The sequence below is a fragment of the Diabrotica virgifera genome, chromosome 2 (assembly GCF_917563875.1).
Source record: "Diabrotica virgifera virgifera chromosome 2, PGI_DIABVI_V3a".
Lineage (NCBI taxonomy): Eukaryota > Metazoa > Arthropoda > Insecta > Coleoptera > Chrysomelidae > Diabrotica > Diabrotica virgifera.
In genome coordinates, this window is record NC_065444.1 from 126,104,000 (window position 1) to 126,125,217 (window position 21,218).

General features: G+C 34.4%; 1 protein-coding gene across 1 annotated transcript in view; it reads left to right on the plus strand.

The window, feature by feature from the left end:
- Positions 1–3,920: 3,920 nt before the first annotated feature.
- LOC126879614 (protein-lysine N-methyltransferase EEF2KMT) overlaps positions 3,921–21,218 on the plus strand; it is a 32,049-nt gene continuing 14,751 nt past the window's right edge. The window contains exons 1-3 of the mRNA XM_050642784.1: positions 3,921–4,092; positions 4,279–4,626; positions 12,256–12,518. Coding sequence (XP_050498741.1) covers positions 4,003–4,092; positions 4,279–4,626; positions 12,256–12,518 — 701 coding nt within the window. The 5' untranslated portion in view covers positions 3,921–4,002. The remainder of the gene's footprint in view (positions 4,093–4,278; positions 4,627–12,255; positions 12,519–21,218) is intronic.

A 21,218-nucleotide genomic window follows, 5' to 3' on the forward strand; every position in this document is an offset into this window, starting at 1 on the left:
GTGGCTCAAGCACTTCAAAGAATAAAGAAAGGAAAAGCGGTAGGACCAGATGATATTCCTGGGGAAGTATGGACAGCATTGGGAGAGAAAGGAACAAGGTGGCTAGCAGGTCTATTTAATAGAATTATGGAAGTTGGACAAATGCCAGACGAATGGAGAAGCAGTATACTGGTACCTGTTTACAAAAACAAGGGAGATATACAACAATATACAAACTACAGGGCTATAAAACTGCTTAGCCACACCATGAAAATATGGGAAAGAGTAATTGATAGACGGATACGTGAAGAGACCGAAATATCCTAGAATCAATTTGGCTTTATGCAGGGCAGATCAACAACAGATGCAATTTTCATTATAAGGCAGTTGATGGAAAAATACAGGAGTAAAGAAACAACCGCTCATATGGTATTCATTGATCTTGAGAAAGCATAATATGATAGAGTTCCTCGAGAGATTCTGTGGTGGGCACTCAAAAAAAGGAGTCCCTGGTGAATATGTAAAGATTGTGAGGGATATGTATAAGGAAGTAACGACTAGTGTTAGGACAGGTGTGGGAGAGACTGATAAATTTCATGTGAAAGTAGGATTGCACCAAGACTCTGTGCTTAATCCGTATTTATTCTCATTAGTTTTGGACCAGATAACAGCGAAACTACAGGGTAACATTCCATGGTGCTTAATGTATGCTGATGATGTCGTGTTAGTAGGAAATAGTGAAAGAGACTTAGAACAAAAACTGGAACAGTGGAGGCCTCTGGAGGAAAAAGGTTTAAAACTTAGTAGGACAAAAACAAAGTATTTGGAATGTTCATTTAAAGATGGAGTTACTACAAATAAAATGGTATCTTTGGATGGTGAACTGATTGTAAAAAGCAATAATTTTAAGTACTTGAGATCGGTATTACAGAGTAATGGCGAAATAGATGGAGATACATGCAGTAGAATTAGGGCTGGGTGAATGAAGTGGAAGGAAGCGAGTGGTGTGCTGTGTGACAGGAAAATTCCAATGAAGTTGAAGGGAAAATTCTATAAAACAGTCACAAGACCGCCTATGATGTACGGAACTGAATGTTGGGTAGTGAAGAAGAAAGAGGAACAACGAATGCATGTGGCGGAAATGAGAATGCTTAGATGGATGAGTGGAGTGATAAAAGAAGGATAAATTAGAAATGAGTATATTAGGGGAAGTCTAGGTGTGGCACCAATTGATGCCAAAATGAGAGAGCATAGGTTAAGATGGTTTGGTCATGTTCAACAGACGTTAATCACCCAATACGAAGAATAGCTGAGGTGCAGATTCCTGGAAGGAGTAGGAGAGGAAGACCAAAGAAGACCTGGGGGAGACGATAAGGCAGGACATGTTGGTAACGGGGATTAATATTGATATGACCCAGGATAGAATTGTGTGGAGAAATGCAATTAGGGAAGCCGACCCCGCATAGGGACAAGGCAAAGAGAATGATGATGACTTCTCATGAATGATGATACAGTTCTCAAAGTGTATCATATAGGTCTGTATCCCGCGTATGAAAAAAAAAATTGATTAATAGCAAGCTGAAAATTTGTTAATAGCTTAAGGGTGTCTAGTCGGACAAACTTTGATATATAGGAACACTGGAACAGGGGAAGTTTTAATTGTGGAACAGGTTAAAAATTTGGAACGGTCAGACCACGAAAACGTCACATGTATTTTGTCCGACAGAAATTCCAATTTATTTGTTACCCTTTCATTAAACTCTCATGCAAAAATCAGGCTGCTATTTATCACCTGTCATAATTCCTGTCATTTGCCATGTGATATTCTAATCGAACAAACAAAAAATAAAATGTGTATAGTCGACCATGGAAAGTGATGACAAGGTCGTTGCTGTGGTGGCAACTCCTTTATTACTGTCTTAGGCGCACATCAAAGAAACATGAAACGTGAAACATGACACATGAAAAGTGAAACATGAAACGTGAAACAAGAAACAAATAAATTGTGAAAAAACATTTGATTTCATGTGATATGCTAATGGAAGAAACAAAAATAAAATTTGTATAATGGACAATGGAAAGTTATGACGAGGTCGTTGCTGTCGTGGCAACTCTTATTACTGTCCAAGGGAGGCCGCACATCAAAGAAACGTAAAACATAAAACATGAAACAAATAAATTGTGAAGAACGAAAGCCGTTTCATGTTTCATGTTTCTTTGGTGTGCGGCTTCCCTAAACCCAGCCGCACACCAAACAAACATGAAACGAAAAACATGAAACATGAAACGAAAAACATGTTTCATGAACCTAAAACACTGCTAAACAAATGTCAAAGTCCGCCTACCAATGAAACGAGTGTGATTCATGCTCATGACACATTTTTATTTTCGGAGAGTTTCATAAATGGGCGGACGTTTATTTGTTTAGCACTGTTTTATTTCCATGAAACGTAATTTACGTTTCATGTTTCTTTGGTGTGCGGCTGGGCTAAGGGAGGCCACATCAAAGGAACGTGAAACATAAACATGAAACGTGAAACATGAAACAAATTTTAAAGAACGAAACCGTTGCATGTTATATGTATACTAATCAAAGAAACATGAAACGTGAAACATGACATATGAAACGTGAAACATGACATATGAAACGTGAAACATGAAACGTGAAATTAGACAATGGAAAGTTATGACGAGGTCGTTGCTGTCGTGACAACTCTTATTACTGTCCAAGGGAGGCCGCACATCAAAGAAACGTGAAACATAATCATGAAACGTGAAATATGAAACAAATAAATTAAAGAACGAAACCGTTGCATGTTATATGTATCCTAATCAAAGAAACAAAAATAAAATTTGTATAGTGAACAATGGAAAGTGATGATGACGAGATCGTTGCTGTTGTGGCATCTCTTTTACTACTGTCCAAAAATTATAACCATAGTACATATTTGGTTACAAACGAATTAAATAATCATCTTGCCAAATTTCGATCAATTTATAGAATGAATATTCAAACATGTACATTGTTTTATTGTGGGTGCTGATTATAGAAAAACGATATTTTCTTGATATTGTCTATTTGAGTACCTCTCCAGGTTATAATTGTACAACTTTTCGTTCTGCTTCACCACAGAAACTAATGCAATATTAAAATCTTGGTCGGCATCCATTTTATACACGTAATTAATAATTGTCTAAAAAAATGAAACAGAAACCGAAAAATAGAACACGACCCATTTCATGAAACACATTTCAAGAAGATAAAAATTTTTCATGAGCATGAATCACACTAGTTTCATAGACAGGTGGACTTTTATTTGTTTAGTAGTGTTTTATTTCCATGAAACGTGTTATGTTTGACGAGCATGAATCACACTCGTTTCATTGGTAGGCGGACTTCTGTTTGTTTAGCAGTCTTTTATTTTCATGAAACGTATTTCACGTTTCATGTTTCATCTTTTACATTTCATGTTTTTTCTGCTGTGCGGCTTCCCTAAAAAACTTACGAGCAACGATATTTTGCTCATTCCACCATCTAGTAGATTATTCAGTTTTAGAGTATTCAGTTTCCTTTCTTCGATTACCTCGTGGCAGTGATAATCGAAGAAAGGAAACTGTATAATCTAATATAATTATTTCATCTTCTACTAGATGGCAGGGTCGTACCCATCTCATCGAAAGTCATCTCATCGAATCCCAACTACCATACATAACTAAAACGTATACGACCCTATTCATATACAGACCAACTCGAGTACATGGTAATGAATGTATATGAAATAGAGAGTTGATGAATTGGGCTTTCGATGAAGTGTGTGTTAACGAATTGGTGGTATATGGAATAGATAGTTGATGAGTTGGGGCTTTCGATTAAGTGTATATATACGATTTGGTGATATATGATATGTCTCTCGATGAGTTAGGATTCGATTAGTTGCGCCGTACCCATTTCCCAGCAATTTTGTTTACCATGTTTTAAAAAACTTTTAGGTGTTATATTTTTTTGAATACCTACATATTAAAATGAAACCAGAAACAGATTATGCAGAAAAAATAAACGAAATTTCAAAACAGTTTTTGTGCGTATACCCATTAAACAATTTTAATTGGCAGGTAAGTCTGAACAATAAACTGAATTCTAACCTATAAGTTTTTATTTTTGTTTTATTTACTATTTTCATTTGGAATTAAGGACAATTTTTTATTAATTTATTTTTTATTTTGTTTTTATTTCCTAAAAAATAGTAAATAATATTAAAATACCACAGGAATATAGAACAATGTTTATTTTTGTTGTAGAATATTTTCAATATATTTTTGCTAGAAGATGTACAAGAGCTACTTCTAAATAAGACTGTTAATTCAGAATTAGTATTAAAATATCCAATTCAAATAAAGTATCAAAAATTATTCTTAAAATATATTTTGGATAAATTGGAAAGCCTACAGGCTGCCTCAGAAATAGATTTAGAGGAATCTACAATTCACGACGACCTATATTCGGCGTACGGCCGCTTGGTAGCAGCAGGGGACAGTGTGGAAAAGAATTACAAACATTACTCATTGGGTAAGGAGTACAAGGTCATTACCTTGAAAGAAAGTAATAGTTTGATATCAGATGGAACGACGGGACTGAGAACCTGGCAGGTAAAACACGATTGTGACTCATTCGTAATATAGGGTGAACCAATATTGGAAAAAACTTAACTATTTTTATTCTTTATTCTGTAAAAAGTTCATTATTTACTGGACCCCGTTATGCAACAAGAAACCAACTGAGATTAAGATAGTTTGGAGATATTCAAGAAAAACGTTTTATTAATTTGTATAAATTATTTGGATATAAAAATAATAATAAACGACATAAAAATAATCACTTTTATTGTAACTTATGAGTTTTAATGCAATTATAAAATAAACAACTGAAAAATTAACTCCTATGGCAGAAAAAAATCACGTGGTTCTTTGTTGTTAAATGTTAATGTTGTAAACATTAACAATCCACGTCTGGTTCGAAATCTATATGTGTGTTGAATCCATCTACAGGGCGTCCGTGAAGTAACGCATAAACTAATTATTATTAATAAATAACAATATTAGAAATTCCCGAAACAAGTCGATTTTTATTTTTAAATAACGATTTTTTGGCATATATATCATACTAGTGACGTCATCGATCTGGGCGTGATGACGTAATCGATGATTTTTTAAATCAGAATAGTGGTCATGTGATAGCTCATTTGAAAGGATATTTAATTATCTATTCAGTAATATAAACATTAATATAGTTATTTATACAGGGTGTCCAAAAATGTTTTTTTAAATTAAATTAATAGTCACAAAAAGGAGAATGTATGTAATTTATTTAATTCTAAATACATTTTACTGCTGTCAGAAAACAGAAAAAAAATTTATTTGAAAAATGAATATTGATTTTCGCTTAAATGAAATGTTCAAACTGCCAAGAGGCAGTTGGGTACCCGTGTTGAGCTCCCCCCCCCCCCACTTGCAAAAATCAAAAAACAAATAGCCCTAATTTATGAGCTATTTATGAGCTCTCATATTCCGCAAACTAAAAATTTTGAGCTCGTTCCACTGAGCAGGAATTTAATACTTTAGTGGGGGGGGGGGCTGAGCCAGCCCCCCCCCCCACTACGTAAAAATAGGAATATTGAATCGGTTTTTGCGGCAGAATTACGAGCTATTTATGAGCTCTTGAAATTATATAGTTTCGATTTTTGAGCTCATCCCCTTCACCCCAAACAACCCTTTAATTGATTTAACTTAAGAGAAAAATGCTGAGAAAACCTAAAATATATCGTATTGCGGATATAATTCCTATAGCATATATACTCTAAGAATAAACTATTAAATCACGTGCATTTCGATTATTGAGCTACAACCCCTTCGCAAGAAAACCACCCTATCTTCCCGGCTTAAGAGAAAGTTGTACTTAAAATGCATTAAATTAATTATTTTGCGACTACATATCATTTAATAATTTATAAGCTTCCAAATTACGTGCATTTAAATCAGTAAATTGCAATTTATTTTGTATACTGCAGTCACTGAAAGTAAAAATCGACGATTACCTTCAATTTTGGTGAACCTTCATCGATTTTCACAAAAATTGGTCAGTGGTTAGAGGATACCTCAAGAAACAAAGGTGACATGGTACCACCTTGCGCCTTTACCCTGAGGGAGGATACCGCCCCTTCTCGGGGTGAAAATTATTTTATAAAAGATAACTGCACAAATCTATAAAAGAACAAATTATAAGCAACATTTATTATATAGAGTTACTAAAATAAGTCAATACTTTTTAAGTTATCAAAGATCAAAAATTTTAATTATTCGTGAAAAAAATGCATGTTTTGAAGCGGTTTTTCGTAAATCACTGAAAAACTGTAAGTTTTCACAAAAAAGTTAATAGTAGTTTAATTCGTATAGCTTATATTCTAAGAATAAACTCTTAAATCACGCGCCTTTCGATTATTGAGCTACAACCCCTTCGCAAGAAAACCATCCCATATTCCCGGCTTAAGAGAGAGTTGTACTTAAAATAATTTAAATGAATTATTTGGCGACTACATATCGTTTAATAATTTATGAGCTTGCAAAATATACGCATCTTAATTATTGAATTGCCATTTTCTTTCTATAGTGCAGTCACTGAAGGTAAAAATCAACTATGACCTTCGATTTCGGTAAATCTCCATCCATTTTCACGAAAATTGATAAGCGGATTTTGATGCTATCAACTTTTTCTGGAGCTCATTTTTGATAGGTATTTCTAAGTACTTTGACAAGTATTTAGTACCTAAGTGTTAAAAAATGCATCTCTTTCCCGTTATTTAAGCTTGAATCCTTAGATTTGAACAGTCGCAGAAAAAAATATACATTTAATAACCAATAACTTACTTTAAATTAACATTAAAGGGTTTTTCAAGTAAGCAATTTATTATATTTTTTATTAGCTTCAATTTTAGTGATGAAAACTTTTTGGTAAAAACTACAGTTTTTGAGTTATTTTTGAAAAATAGCTTTAAAGCCTGCATTTTATTTCACAAAAATTAAAATATTTGATCTTTAATAACTCAAAAAGTATTGATTTATTTTAATTACATTATATAACAAATTTTGCTTACAATTTATCCCTCTCTAGATTTGTGGGGTTATTTTTAATAAAGTAATTTTCACCCCCGAGAAGGGGTGACATATACCCCAGGCTAAAACCCCAAGTTGTTATTGTCAATTCGTGAAAATTAATGGAGATTTACCGAAATCGAAGGTCATAGTTGATTTTTACCTTCAGTGACTGCACTATAGAAAGAAAATGGCAATTCAATAATTGAGATGCGTATATTTTGCAAGCTCATAAATTATTAAACGATATGTAGTCGCCAAATAATTAATTTAAGTTATTTTAAGTACAACTCTCTCTTAAGCCGGGAATATGGGATGGTTTTCTTGCGAAGGGGTTGTAGCTCTATAATCGAAAGGCGCGTGATTTAAGAGTTTATTTTTAGAATATAAGCTATACGAATTAAACTACTATTAACTTTTTTGTAAAAACTTACAGTTTTTCAGTGATTTACGAAAACCCGCTGCATAACATGCATTTTTTCACGAATAATTAAAATCTTTGATCTTTAATAACTTAAAAAGTATTGACTTATTTTATTAACTTTATATAATAAATTTTGCTTTTAATTTGTTCTTTTATTGATTTGTGCAGTTATTTTTTATAAAATAATTTTCACCCCCGAGAAGGGGCGGTATCCACCCTCAGGGTAAAAGCGCAAGGTGGTACCATGTCACCTTTGTTTCTTGACGTATCCTCTAACCACTGACCAATTTTCGTGAAAATCGATGAAGGTTCACCGAAATTGAAGGTAATCGTTGATGTTTACCTTCAGTGACTGCACTATACAAAATAAATTGCAATTTACTGATCTAAATGCGCGTAATTTGGAAGCTTATAAATTATTAAATGATATGTAGTCGCCAAATAATTAGTTTAATGCATTTTAAGTACAACTTTCTCTTAAGCCGGGAAGATAGGGTGGTTTTCTTGCGCAGGGGTTGTAGCTCAATAATCGAAATGCACGTGATTAAATAGATTATTCTTAGAGTATATAAGCTGTAGGAATTATATCCGCAATACGATATATTTTAAGTTTTCTCAGCATTTTTCTCTTAAGTTAAATCAATTAAAGGGTTGTTTGGGGGTGAAGGGGATGAGCTCAAAAATCGAAACTATATAATTTCAAGAGCTCATAAATAACTCGTAATTCTGCCACAAAAACCCATTCAATATTCCTATTTTTAAGTACCCATTTTTAAGTATTCCCACTAAAGTATTAAATTCCTGCTCAGTGGAACGAGCTCAAAATTTTTAGTTTGCGGAATATGAGAGCTCATAAATAGCTCATAAATCAGGGCTATTTGTTTTTTGATTTTTGCAACTGGGGGGGGGGGCAGCGCAACACGGGTCAGTTGGGTGGCCGCTTTAACATTGAATTTAAGCGAAAAAGAATAGTTATTTGTTAAATAAACATTTTTTTTTGGTTTCTGAACAGTTAAATGAATATTGCATTATACAGTGCGGTGGAATAAGTGTTGCCCCCCTCCCCTGTTAACTTGTTTATTTTAAGAATATAAGGAAAACGCTTGGACATGTTGATTTTTAAACTAACCATAGTATATTATAGCATCACCGTTTCGAACTTTACGCGATCCCTCTTCAGGTGACAGGCATAACTTTCATTTTTTTAAATGGTAAAGTACATCATGTGACACCTCATTTAAAAGCTCTTAAAATACTGATTTCAAAAATGTATAACACTTTAATCCTTTTTGAGATCGTAGGCGCAAAATTTCGGTCGAACTCTTTTTAAACGCATTTATTTTTTTCGAATTTTGAGAAAACTAATAAGTATTTTTTAAAAATTTAAACGCAGAATGAAAGATTAGATTATTACCGATGGCTGAGAGTCCCTTAGAATAAACAAAAAGTTTCTTTTGAATGATATATTTGAAATTAAAAATCACACTAAATTTTCTCTTTTTTCATCACTGTGACTTATTAAAATAAACATTATAGGAGTTCTCAGGGATTTTGGACCATCGAGAATACTGTAATATTTCATTCTGCGTTTAAATTTTTCAAAAATATTTATTAGTTTCTTCAGGATTTGAAAAAAACGATTGCATTCAGAAAGAATTCGACCAAAATTTTGCGCCTACGCCCTCAAACAAGATTAAAGTATTATACATTTTTGAAATCAGTATTTTAAGAGCTTTTAAATGAGGTGTCACATGATGTACTTTCCCATTTAAAAAAATCAAACTTATAAATAATATATATAAATCAAACAAATAATATACTATGGTTAGTTTAAAAATCGACCTGTCCGAGCGTTTTGCTTATATTCTTAAAATAAACAAGTTAACAGGGGGGGGGGAAACACTTATTCCACCGCACTGTATAAATTACATGCATTCCTCTTTTTGTCTCAATGAATTTAATATCCTACGAGCAATAAATGAAAAGTAGATTTCTTGTTTACTTGCGTAACTTTCGCAATTATATACTCATTACTGTCGTTTGTTGTAAAATATCTTATATTGTCTTGTCTTGGTTAAATCAAGTTTCAATTGTTTTCTTCGTAATTCACCTTGTTCCAAATGAAATTCCTGTTTCCTAACAGTATTCTATTTTCATTGCCTTTAATACTCTTTATTTTTATTTTAAAGGCATAAAGACATTATTTTTGCAGGTGTCTTTTTTGTCTTTGTTCTGCAACAAGGAACCAAAGTCACTTGGTTCGAAATTGAAAATCTCCAATAACTCCATTTTCAAAAAAATGTTAGTTGGTTCCTTGTTGCATAACGGGGTCCTATTGTAAAGTTCCTTTATTTATTTAATTATTTTTATTAATAAATCTTGCAGTCAGGACACCCCCCTTTTATCAGTTGGAGTTTGTAGGACTTTCAGGAGAAAAAATGTTGCTTCATTTTTTATAAAAAAAATTTGTATGAATAAGAGAAGCATTGGAGAAAAAACGCTCCACTGGGACCGATGTAGCAGGAATAGCGAGAACATCTCGATCTCGGGCCATTTTACTTAAACGTACTTAAATTACGTAAACATAGTTTTTCACCAAATGAGAATATCAGGAACATCATCCATCGTTACTCTACTCTTTTTCAATTTCATACTTGTTTTAATTTTGGTGACCATTTGTTATTTTGGAAACCATTGCTGCTACTGTAAATGAAGAATTTGACAGACAGCCTGTAGAGTTAACGGAGACAGTAGCAGCAATGGTCACCAAAATAACAAACGAGGAAGTGGCTCAAGCGCTTCAAAAAATAAAGAAAGGAAAAGCGGTAGGACCAGATGATATTCCTGGGGAAGTATGGAGAGCATTGGGAGAGAAAGGAACAAGGTGGCTAGCAGTATATTTAATAGAATTATGGAAGTTGGACAAATGCCAGACGAATGAAGAAGCAGTATACTGGTACCTGTTTACAAAAACCAGGGAGATATACAACAATGTACAAACTACAGGGCTATAAAACTGCTTAGCCACACCATGAAAATATGGGAAAGAGTAATTGATAGACGGATACGTGAAGAGACCGAAATATCCGAGAATCAGTTTAGCTTTATGCAGGGCAGATCAACAACAGATGCAATTTTCATTATAAGGCAGTTGATGGAAAAATACAGGAGTAAAGAAACAACCGCTCATATGGTATTCATTGATCTTGAGAAAGCATAATATGATAGAGATCCTCGAAAGATTCTGTGGTGGGCACTCAAAAAAAAAGGAGTCCCTGGTGAATATGTAAAGATTGTGAGGGATATGTATAAGGGAGTAACGACTAGTGTTAGGACAGGTGTGGGAGAGGCTGATAAATTTCATGTGAAAGTAGGATTGCACCAAGGCTGTGTGCTTAATCCGTATTTATTCTCATCAGTTTTGGACCAGATAACAGCGAAACTACAGGGTAACATTCCATGGTGCTTAATGTATGCTGATGATGTCGTGTTAGTAGGAAATAGTGAAAGAGACTTAAAACAAAGACTGGAACAGTGGAGGCCTCTGGAGGAATAAGGTTTAAAACTTAGTAGGACAAAAATAAAGTATTTGGAATGTTCATTTAAAGATGGAGTTACTACAAATAAAATGGTATCTTTGGATGGTGAACTGATTGTAAAAAGCAATAGTTTTAAGTACCTGAGATCGGTATTACAGAGTAATGGAGAAATAGATGGAGATGCATGCAGTAGAATTAGGGCTGGGTGAATGAAGTGGAAGGAAGCGAGTGGTGTGCTGTGTGACAGGTAAATTCCAATGAAGTTGAAGGGAAAATTCTATAAAACAGTCATAAGACCGGCTATGATGTACGGAACTGAATGTTGGGCAGTGAAGAAGAAAGAGGAACAACGAATGCATGTGGCGGAAATGAGAATGCTTAGATGGATGAGTGGAGTGATAAAAGAAGGATAAAATTAGAAATGAGTATATTAGGGGAAGTCTAGGTGTGGCACCAATTGATGCCAAAATGAGAGAGCATAGGTTAAGATGGTTTGGTCATGTTCAACAGATGTTAATCACCCAATACGAAGAATAGCTGAAGTGCAGATTCCTGGAAGGAGTAGGAGAGGAAGACCAAAAAAGACCTGGGGGGAGACGATAAGGCAGGACATGTTGGTAAAGGGGATTGACATTGATATGACCCAAGATAGAATTGTGTGGAGAAATGCAATTAGGGAAGCCGACCATGCATAGGGATAAGGCAAAGAGAATGATAATGACTTGTAATTTTAATACCTGATTATTTTTAATGGTATTGACTCCTTATACCAATTTGTACAACAGACTATAAAAGTATTCATATTTAATATAACTATACCTAACAATAACTAAAATCGCTGGCCCAGTTCTCAAAGTGTATCATAGTTTTTGAAGTAATCTAAATATATATGGAGCTTATTTTAGTTTATTATTACACCGAGACGAGACAAATATTTGGTATCGCACCGAGACTGAGACGAGATCGAGACGAAACGAGATTGAGACCGAGACGATTCTGCTAATTCTAGTTTTCTTCGAGACTGATACGAGGCTCATGAAAGTCTCGTCTCAATCTCATCTTCTCCTTCTCTATACCACATTCTTCCAACCATAGATGTATTATAACTTTTTTCAGAAAGTATGCATACTTAACAAAGGGGGCTATAGTGTTTTTCTTGCATTTTAGGCTTCGCTAGCATTATCCGAGTGGATAATTCAAAATAGCAACTCATTTAAACAGCAAACTGTTTTAGAATTGGGTTCAGGGGTTGGTCTTACAGGATTAGTTTTAAATAATGTTTGTCAAACAAAAACCATATATCTTACGGATTGCCATGAAGCTGTGTTAAAAACTTTGTGTGAAAATGTAAAGCTAAACGTTAATGGAAGTCACCTTGATACCACAGACGATATTGAGAGTCATAATGACTGTAGCGGTTTAAAAAACTGGTAAGACATGTTTAAAAATTGGTTATTATTCTATAGTTGTAATAATTCAATTAAACCTGATTTGATAAAAATTAAGTCTCCTTGTTTATGTGTTCCTATGGTTTTTGCCCTAATATATTTTTTGTTTCCTCCTTTGTTTCTGTTTTTATCGCAAAAATTATATCGTGTCTTGTTTTCCATGTTCTAAATATTACTTGGTTTCTACTACTTCTATTTTTCTTCTTAGCTACATATTTTCCTTAGCCTTAACCTTATCCTACCCCTTTAATATTATACAATTAATACAGGGTGTTTCTTTGGGAAAGTAACATACTTTAACCCTAAGACAAGGTCGTACATCAAAGAAAAATGAAACCAGAAACATGAATCTTGAAACATGAAACGTGAAACATGAAATAAATAAATTGTGAAAAAAAGTAACCGTTTCATGTGATATTCTAATCGAACAAACAAAAATAAAATGTGTATAGTCGACAATGGAAAGTGATGACAAGGTCGTTGCTGTGGTGGCAACTCCTTTATTACTATCTTAGGCTCACATCAAAGAAACATGAAACGTGAAACATGACACATGAAACGTGAAACATGAAACGTGAAATAAGAAACAAATAAATTGTGAAAAAACATATGATTTCATGTGATATACTAATGGAAGAAACAAAAATAAAATTTGTATAATGGACAATGGAAAGTTATGACGAGGTCGTTGCTGTCGTGGCAACTTTTATTACTGTCCAAGGGAGGCCGCACATCAAAGAAACGTAAAACATAAGACATGAAACAAATAAATTGTGAAGAACGAAAGCCGTTTCATGTTTCACGTTTCATGTTTCCTGTTTCTTTGGTGTGCGGCTTCCCTAAGGGAGGTATATGTATACTAATCAAAGAAACATGAAACGTGGAACATGACATATGAAACGTGAAACATTTAACATGAAACGTAAAACTAGAAACAAATAAATTGTGAAAAAACATTTGATTTCATGTGATATACTAATGAAGAAACAAAAATAAAATTTGTATAATGGACAATGGAAAGTTATGACGAGGTCGTTGCTGTCGTGGCAACTCTTATTACTGTCCAAGGGAGGCCGTACATCAAAGAAACGTGAAACATAAACATGAAACGTGAAACATGAAACAAATAAATTAAGAACGAAACCGTTGCATGTTATATGTATACTAATCAAAGAAACAAAAATAAAATTTGTATAGTGAATAATGGAAAGTGATGATGACGAGATCGTTGCTGTTGTGGCATCTCTTTTACTACTGTCCAAAAATTATAACCATAGTACATATTTGGTTACAAACGAATTAAATAATCATCTTGCCAAATTTCGATCAATTTATAGAATGAATATTCAAACATGTACATTGTTTTATTGTGTTATATTGTTTTATTGTGGGTGCTGATTATAGAAAAACGATATTTTCTTGATATTGTCTATTCGAGTACCTCTCCAGATTATAATTGTACAACTCTTCGTTCTGCTTCACCACAGAATCCAATGCAATATTAAAATCTTGGTCGGCATTCATTTTATACACGTAATTAATAATTGTCTAAAACAATGAAACTGAAACCGAAAAATAGAACACGACCCATTTCATGAAACACATTTCAAGAAGATAAAAATGTTTCATGAGCATGAATCACACTAGTTTCATAGACGGGCGGACTTTTATTTGATTAGCAGTGTTTTATTTCCATGAAACGTGTTTCACGTTTCATATTTCACATTTCATGTTTCTTTGGTGTGTGGCCTCCCGCAGATAAAAATGTTTGACGAGCATGAATCACACTCGTTTCATTGGTAGGCGGACTTCTGTTTGTTTAGCAGTCTTTTATTTTCATGAAACGTGTTTCACGTTTCATGTTTTATCTTTTACATTTCATGTTTTTTCTGCTGTGCGGCTTCCCTAAAAAAGGGTACACTTAGGCGATCTCAAAAATTCCATACTTAATACATTACAAAGATACTGGGTGTTTCATATATTTTGCCAACTTCTTATTTGGTTCATAGCTTTTAACCGCACTCCATATTTTTTTTTATAATTGGCACACGAATATCCTTCAAATTGTCCAATCGATTAATTTATTTATAATTAAAAGAAATCCAGGTCCGGATTAAAAAATATAAAAATATTCCTCCCAAAAACAACACCCTGTACATTAGATTTTTTAAATGGATTCTGCACTTGAAAACAGGATGAAAAACTAAATTTAGTGCTTAACTTTTAATTTTTCCTCGACACCGTAAGCGAGCTCGCATACCGAAGCAATATCCTAATTCGCATGTGGCATGCATTGCGAAAAGATACGCACTGAGTGTCACATCTGATTTTCGGTGAATCTTCGGTGACTTTCGGTGGAATTTCGTTCACCGAAAACCAGATGTGACACTCAGTGCGTATCTTTCCGCAATGTATGATGTATGTTATGCGATGTAGGGATATTGCTTTGGTTTGCGAGCTCCCTAAGGTACAAGAGGACGGCTTAAGTAAGTAGTAAGTACTTTTAATTTTGGGAAAAATGTTTTTTCCGGTAAAATTTTGAATTTGAATTCTGTAATTACCTATGTGAATTGCAAGAGCTCGACGTAGAAAACAAAAACTGCGACTTTATTTTAAAATTTTAATTAGTGCCATTATTTATTCTAGATTGGTAAAATGATAACATTTCGGTGTTTTTTATTATGTGCGACAAATACCTAATTCATATTTAATTAATAAATAAATAATAAAAGCTCAACAAAAAATACGTAACCTTACATATAAAATACATAAAAAAACAGCGAAAATTTGCTCTTTTGTTTCTTTTAATACCATATCAAGTTTCCACAATTTTTCTTCTTCTGCTATGACATTTCTTATATATTTTGGAAATTTTTGATTCTTATTGAATTATTATTGAATTATTTAGTTGTTAGTAGCTTTAGGTTTAAAGTACTCCGCACAAACCTTATGGAAATTAGGTCCCAGTGGATTTCGTTCATACTTTGGGAAAATACTCTTTGAAGCATCCTGATAAAAAGTTCTCATGGGCACAACTCAATCGTATGAAGGATTTTCAAGATATAGAGGCACAAACTCGGAAAATTATAAGATTTACTGGGTATTCCAATTCCCTGAGTTACTGGTTATCTGGCAACATGTAGAAGTTTGGATCAAGGAAAAGTACTTAGTAGTCTAGGATTTTTTCCTGGCTATCCAATGGCGACCTTTACTTTGACCTTGACCTTCAACGGACGTCATCTTCTAAAGTTTCGAGGGTTTTCGGCATTAAATTGATATAAACAGATTACTCATGGGTTTTTGGGATCGATAAACACGAATATGCCATCAGAATTGACCTCCGGAGGACGTGGTGGCCAGGGCCACTGCTAGGGACGTCATCTTCTAGAGTTTCAAGGGTTTTCGGCATTTAATTGATGCAAATGAATCACTGAAGGGTTTTTTGAGGTCGCTAAACACGAATATTCCACCAGAACCGACTCCCGGAGCACCTGATTTCCAAGGTCAATGAAAGGGGCTCCTGGAGTTGCGAGGGTCTTTGGTACTACATTAATGCAAACGGATTACTTCTAGGTTTTTGGGGTTGCTGAACACGAGTACGTGATCAGCACAGACACAGGAGCCCCTGGTGCCTAAGACAGGTTATCATCTGCAGTTTCGGAGGAATCAAATGGATTACTCTTAGGTTTTTAACTCCAGAAGATAACCTATCTTAGGCACCAGGTGCTCCTGAGTCTGTGATGATCACGTATTCGTGTTCAGCAACCCTAAAAACCTATAACTAATCCATTTGCATGAATGTAGTTCCAAAGACCTTGGAAACCAGGTGCTACGGGAGTCGGTTCTGGTGGCATATTCGTGTTTAGCGACCTCAAGAAACCCTCCAGTAATTTATTTGCATCAATTAAATGCCAAAAACCATCGAAACTCTAAAAGATGACGTCCGTTAAAGGTCATGGTCAAAGTAGAGGTCGCCATGGGATAGCCAGGAAAAAATCCTAGACTACTAGTACTTTTCTTTGATCCAATCTTCTACATGTTGCCTGATAACCAGTAACTCGCGGAATTGGAATACCCAGTAAATCTTATAATTTTCCGAGTTTGTGCCTCTATATCTTGAAAACCCTTTATACGATTGAGTTGTGCCCATGAGAACTTTTTATCAGGATGCTTCAAAGAGTATTTTCCCAAAGTATGAACGAAATCCATTGGCACCTAATTTCCATAAGGTTTGTGCGGGGTACTTTGGTATTATCTCTCGCGACTTTTTTCGTTTCGAACCATTTTTTTTTTCTTTACAAGCTACATTTTTGTTAAGAACATTTTTTTCGAAAAAAAAACATACTTTTTGAATTATTTACAAAAAACCGTCTATAAACGTGTTTTTTTTTTGTTGAAAAATGAACATCTTCACTCGCAAATAACTCAGATCTATAAATCTATTCATATTGTTCATATTTTAGGCTTGGATCCCGCGTACCAAAAAACAGTTTATTTATTAACAGCAAGCGAAATTTGGTAATAGATTAACGGTGTCTAGTCGAACAAACTTTGATGGACGGGAACACTGGAACAGGAGAAGTTTTAATTGTGGAACAGGTTACACGTTTCGAACGTCAGACTACGAAAACGTCTCATGTATTTTGTCGGACAGAACTTTCAATAGATTTGATACCCTTTCATTAAACTCTCATGCAAAAATCAGACTGCTATTTATCATTATCACCAACATAATTTCTGTCATTTGAAATGTTCTACGTGTCATACTTATTAAAATGCCCAACATATTTTTGGGCCAAACATTTTTTCATAATATAAACTTTGCTATTGAATAACCTTAAAAACAACCTGCCAGTTTTCACAATCATAAAGGGCAAAGTTCCACAATTAAAATCAGGTTTCACAATTAAAACTTTCTCTGTTCCAGTTTTCTCATACATCAACGTTTGTCCGACTAGACACCGCTAAGCTATTAAAAAATTTTCAGCTTGCTATTAATAAACTTTTTTTTGGTACGCAGGATCCAGGCCTATTTTTGTAAAGTTTTTTCTCAAATACTAGGTTAAACCGTGTAGGGGAGATAGGTCCCTCCTTGGTTCGTGTTACACTTCCCTATTATTTCTTCTTGAAACTTCCCTTGCATTTGTTTTTTCTAATGCATTTTTACTTCTTTTACTTCTTTTACAGTTTTCTTACTTTTTTGGTATCTGTACTTCCTTTAAGGTTTTCATCAGCTTCTCTCTCTTTAACATATCGAAGGCGCTTTTAAAGTCGATAAATACTTCACAGTGTTTCCAATAACTACTTGTGTATAATTTGGCGTCATTTTTACTGCTGAAATAAATGCCAATTTTTCACTTAATTTTCATGTCGTTTAGACCAGGCCCTGGAAGTACTTGAGTATGCAAAACCTGAGGACCGGCAACTATGTTCGGATTCTTTTACCTGAGACCTTCAACAATGAGAAACTGAATCTTGGCCGAAGGTAACCTTTTCGTTTATAAATTCGCAAAGTCTGTGTGTTATTGCGTTGCCGCTCCTGCAATATTTAGAGCAGATTTATCGATGGATTCTTATGTAGTTTTGTCTTCTAAATCCAAATCTGAAAACGGCATTTCGATATCTCTAACCGTCTTCGAGATAATCGACCTCAAAGTATAAAATGTGACGTCACAATCCTTTTATTTTCTGCCGACACACTAAACGTCAGCTGAAATCGTTCCTAGTAAGTAGGCTACTTTTTTAATCTGAATTTGTTAAGCAAAGCATATTTACATTTGAGTTTGACACTTCGTGAATGTCAAACTAAATTTTAAATGAGCTATTAATAAAATATCAATGACATTTGATAGTGAATTTAATTATATAAAATACAATTTGAGTATATTTTAAAAGCAATAATTTATTATTAACTTTGAAAAGGTTTATACGAGTATACGGCCTCCCCTTTAATGGGAGTCAGACGGCCTCCCCTAATGATAAATAGACTGTTCCATTTGTTATGAAATGAAAATTGTTATTATAGTCGGTTCTCTAAACTCAGGCACAACTGGCTAGTGATTTTAGTAGGTAATTTTTTTTTGTTTTTTGCCAATTTTGCCCAAAATTACTCTAAGTATTTAGTAATTATTAACTATTTAGTAATTATATTTTTGTGCCAAATTGGCAAAATTACTGACTAAAATCACTAACAAGTTGTGTCTGAGTTTAGCGAACCGACTATATGAAATATTGTTTGGAATAAAAAATTATGGTCTGATATGTGCAATTATCTTCTAATGGAAAAAATATTTGAAGATTTTTCTCAAATGATAGATACCAACATTTTCATTTATAACTCTTTTATTTTTAATTTGACGAAGAAAAGTTATTCTTCATAAAAAGCTCTTCATGGTCTAAGATTTATGATGCAACCATCATATATAAAATTTTATTAATTTTATACAAGGTATATAAAAAATACGAATTTCGATCAAGAGTAAAGTACCTTTATAGTTCATAACATTTAAATTAGAATGATATAATTGCATATTAAAACATAATTTTTAATGCTAAACAACTTTTTATAATAGCAATTTTCCATAATATTATGAATTAAAATACGTAAATAAAGAGAGTTTTCGTTACGATAATGCTCGTTTTCAGCTTGTTTGATTACGAATAACTTTTGATTAAAAAATAAAATCGCAATTCTGCTTGCAGCATTTGAAAGTTCAAGGCAAATTATACCGGTTTTGATTAATGTATTGCTAAAAATTTATTTTTCTACGGCCGTGCTAAAAGAGCCACTTTCACGCACGCATTTCGTTTCCGAAAGTTGCACTTTCCCGCACGTCGTGCGGGAAATGTGCAATAAACACAATTTATTTGTTTTTATACCAAATTGCAAATAAAATGTGACAACTGTCAGATTTAACTAAAATGTCATATTAGAATAAATGTCATAAATGTGTATTTATCACGAACTAACCTTTTTTTCTATCATTTGTGACGCACTGAAAAATGCTCATGAAAAGAACTATCACTCTATTTTGTGGCTTTTTTTCCAAACGTACGGCCCTAGAGAAAATATTGTTCCTAACTCATACAGAAAGTGTCTTCCCCGCCCTCGACTGCTTACCCGAACTCCGCTATCGCGTCGTTCGGGTCAACGGCAGTCTCGTGCATGAAAGTATCACTTTCCGCACTAGTTAGGAAAATAACTATTTTTTGTTGTTAAACAAAGCTATAAACAAACAGTGTTTGAGGGTTTTGTCGCATGTCCGCACCGCGCCAAGGATGTCCTATTTGGTCGGTTCCATGGTCGGTTCCGTTCGGTTTTAATCCTTGGCGCGGTGCGGACATGCGACAAAACCCTCAAACACTGTTTGTTTATTGCTTTGTTTAACAATAAAAAAAATTAATTTTTAGCAATGTAAATAACCAAAACCGGTATAATTTGACTTGAACTTTCAAATGCTGCAAGCAGAATTGCGATTTTATTTTTTAATCAAAAGGTATTCGGGTTCACAAATTGCAATTTTCGATTTTTTTTTAAGTTTAACCGCGTTTATCTCGAAAACTATGCATTTTACGAAAAAACTTGTAAGAACATTTTTTGCTTAGAATGACCCAAAAAATACAAAAAAGTATTTTTTGCGAAAACTCGCTTTTTATCTGCCCATAACATCGGGGGGGGGGGGGGGGGGTGGAAGTCAGTAACAAGGCACCATCGCACTTTCGGCCAAGATTCAGTTTTTCATTGTTCAAGGTCTCAGGTAAAAGAATCCGAACATAGTTGCTGGTCCTCAGGTTTTACATACTCAAGTACTTCCAGGGCCTGCACTGAAAGTGAATTTTCCTTATTCTGTTTTCACTGTCTGGCTTATGCTTTTTCCTTCAAAGTGGTATTTAACGTAGGTATATGCATATGAAACCTACTGGTCTTTAAATTTTTATTTCGAATATAGAGGTATATTCTTCTAATGGAACAGAAATGCGTGCTCATCCACCTTCTTCTGCTTCTTCTTGTAGTGTCTATCCGTTTCGGATGATGGCGGCCATTATTGCAATCTGTACTTTGCACAATGTTGCTCTGAAAATGTTTGTAGTTGTTTTGTTGAACCACGTACATAGATTTTTTTGGCAAGAAAATCCTTTGCTTTCGTGGTCTCCGTTTTCCTTCTGTTTTTCCCTGCAAGATTAGTTTCAGCAGTCTATATCTTTTGCTGTTCCTCATGATGTGACCGAGATATTTGATTTTGGCTGTTTTTATTGTGGTTAACAGCCCTTTTTCTTTTTGTATTCTCAACAAAACACCTGAGGGGGTTGCTAGTCCCCTACCAGGCGCGTACCAGGTGGCGGATAGGGAAATGCCCACCAGATATGGGTGGTACCGAGGAAATGAAATACTCGGAGCGGACCAAAACTAGCAACAGTAGCGGCGGATCCAGAGTGGAAGGCTACGAACAGCGTCTGACCCAGAGTGCGCGGCTGAATATTAGGTTCTCCAAAAGGGGGTTGTGGCGTCAAGCGTTAGCAACCGGGCACACATAAAAACCTCAAGGGCTGAAAAAACAAAGGGCAAAATGAAAAAAAACAAAGATTAATCCCCGGGTGGTAATCCACACCTCTGAAGGAGGGGGCCTCATAGGTTACGGGGGGGGGCAGTTTTGCTTTAGGCGATAGAAGTCCAGCTTCAAA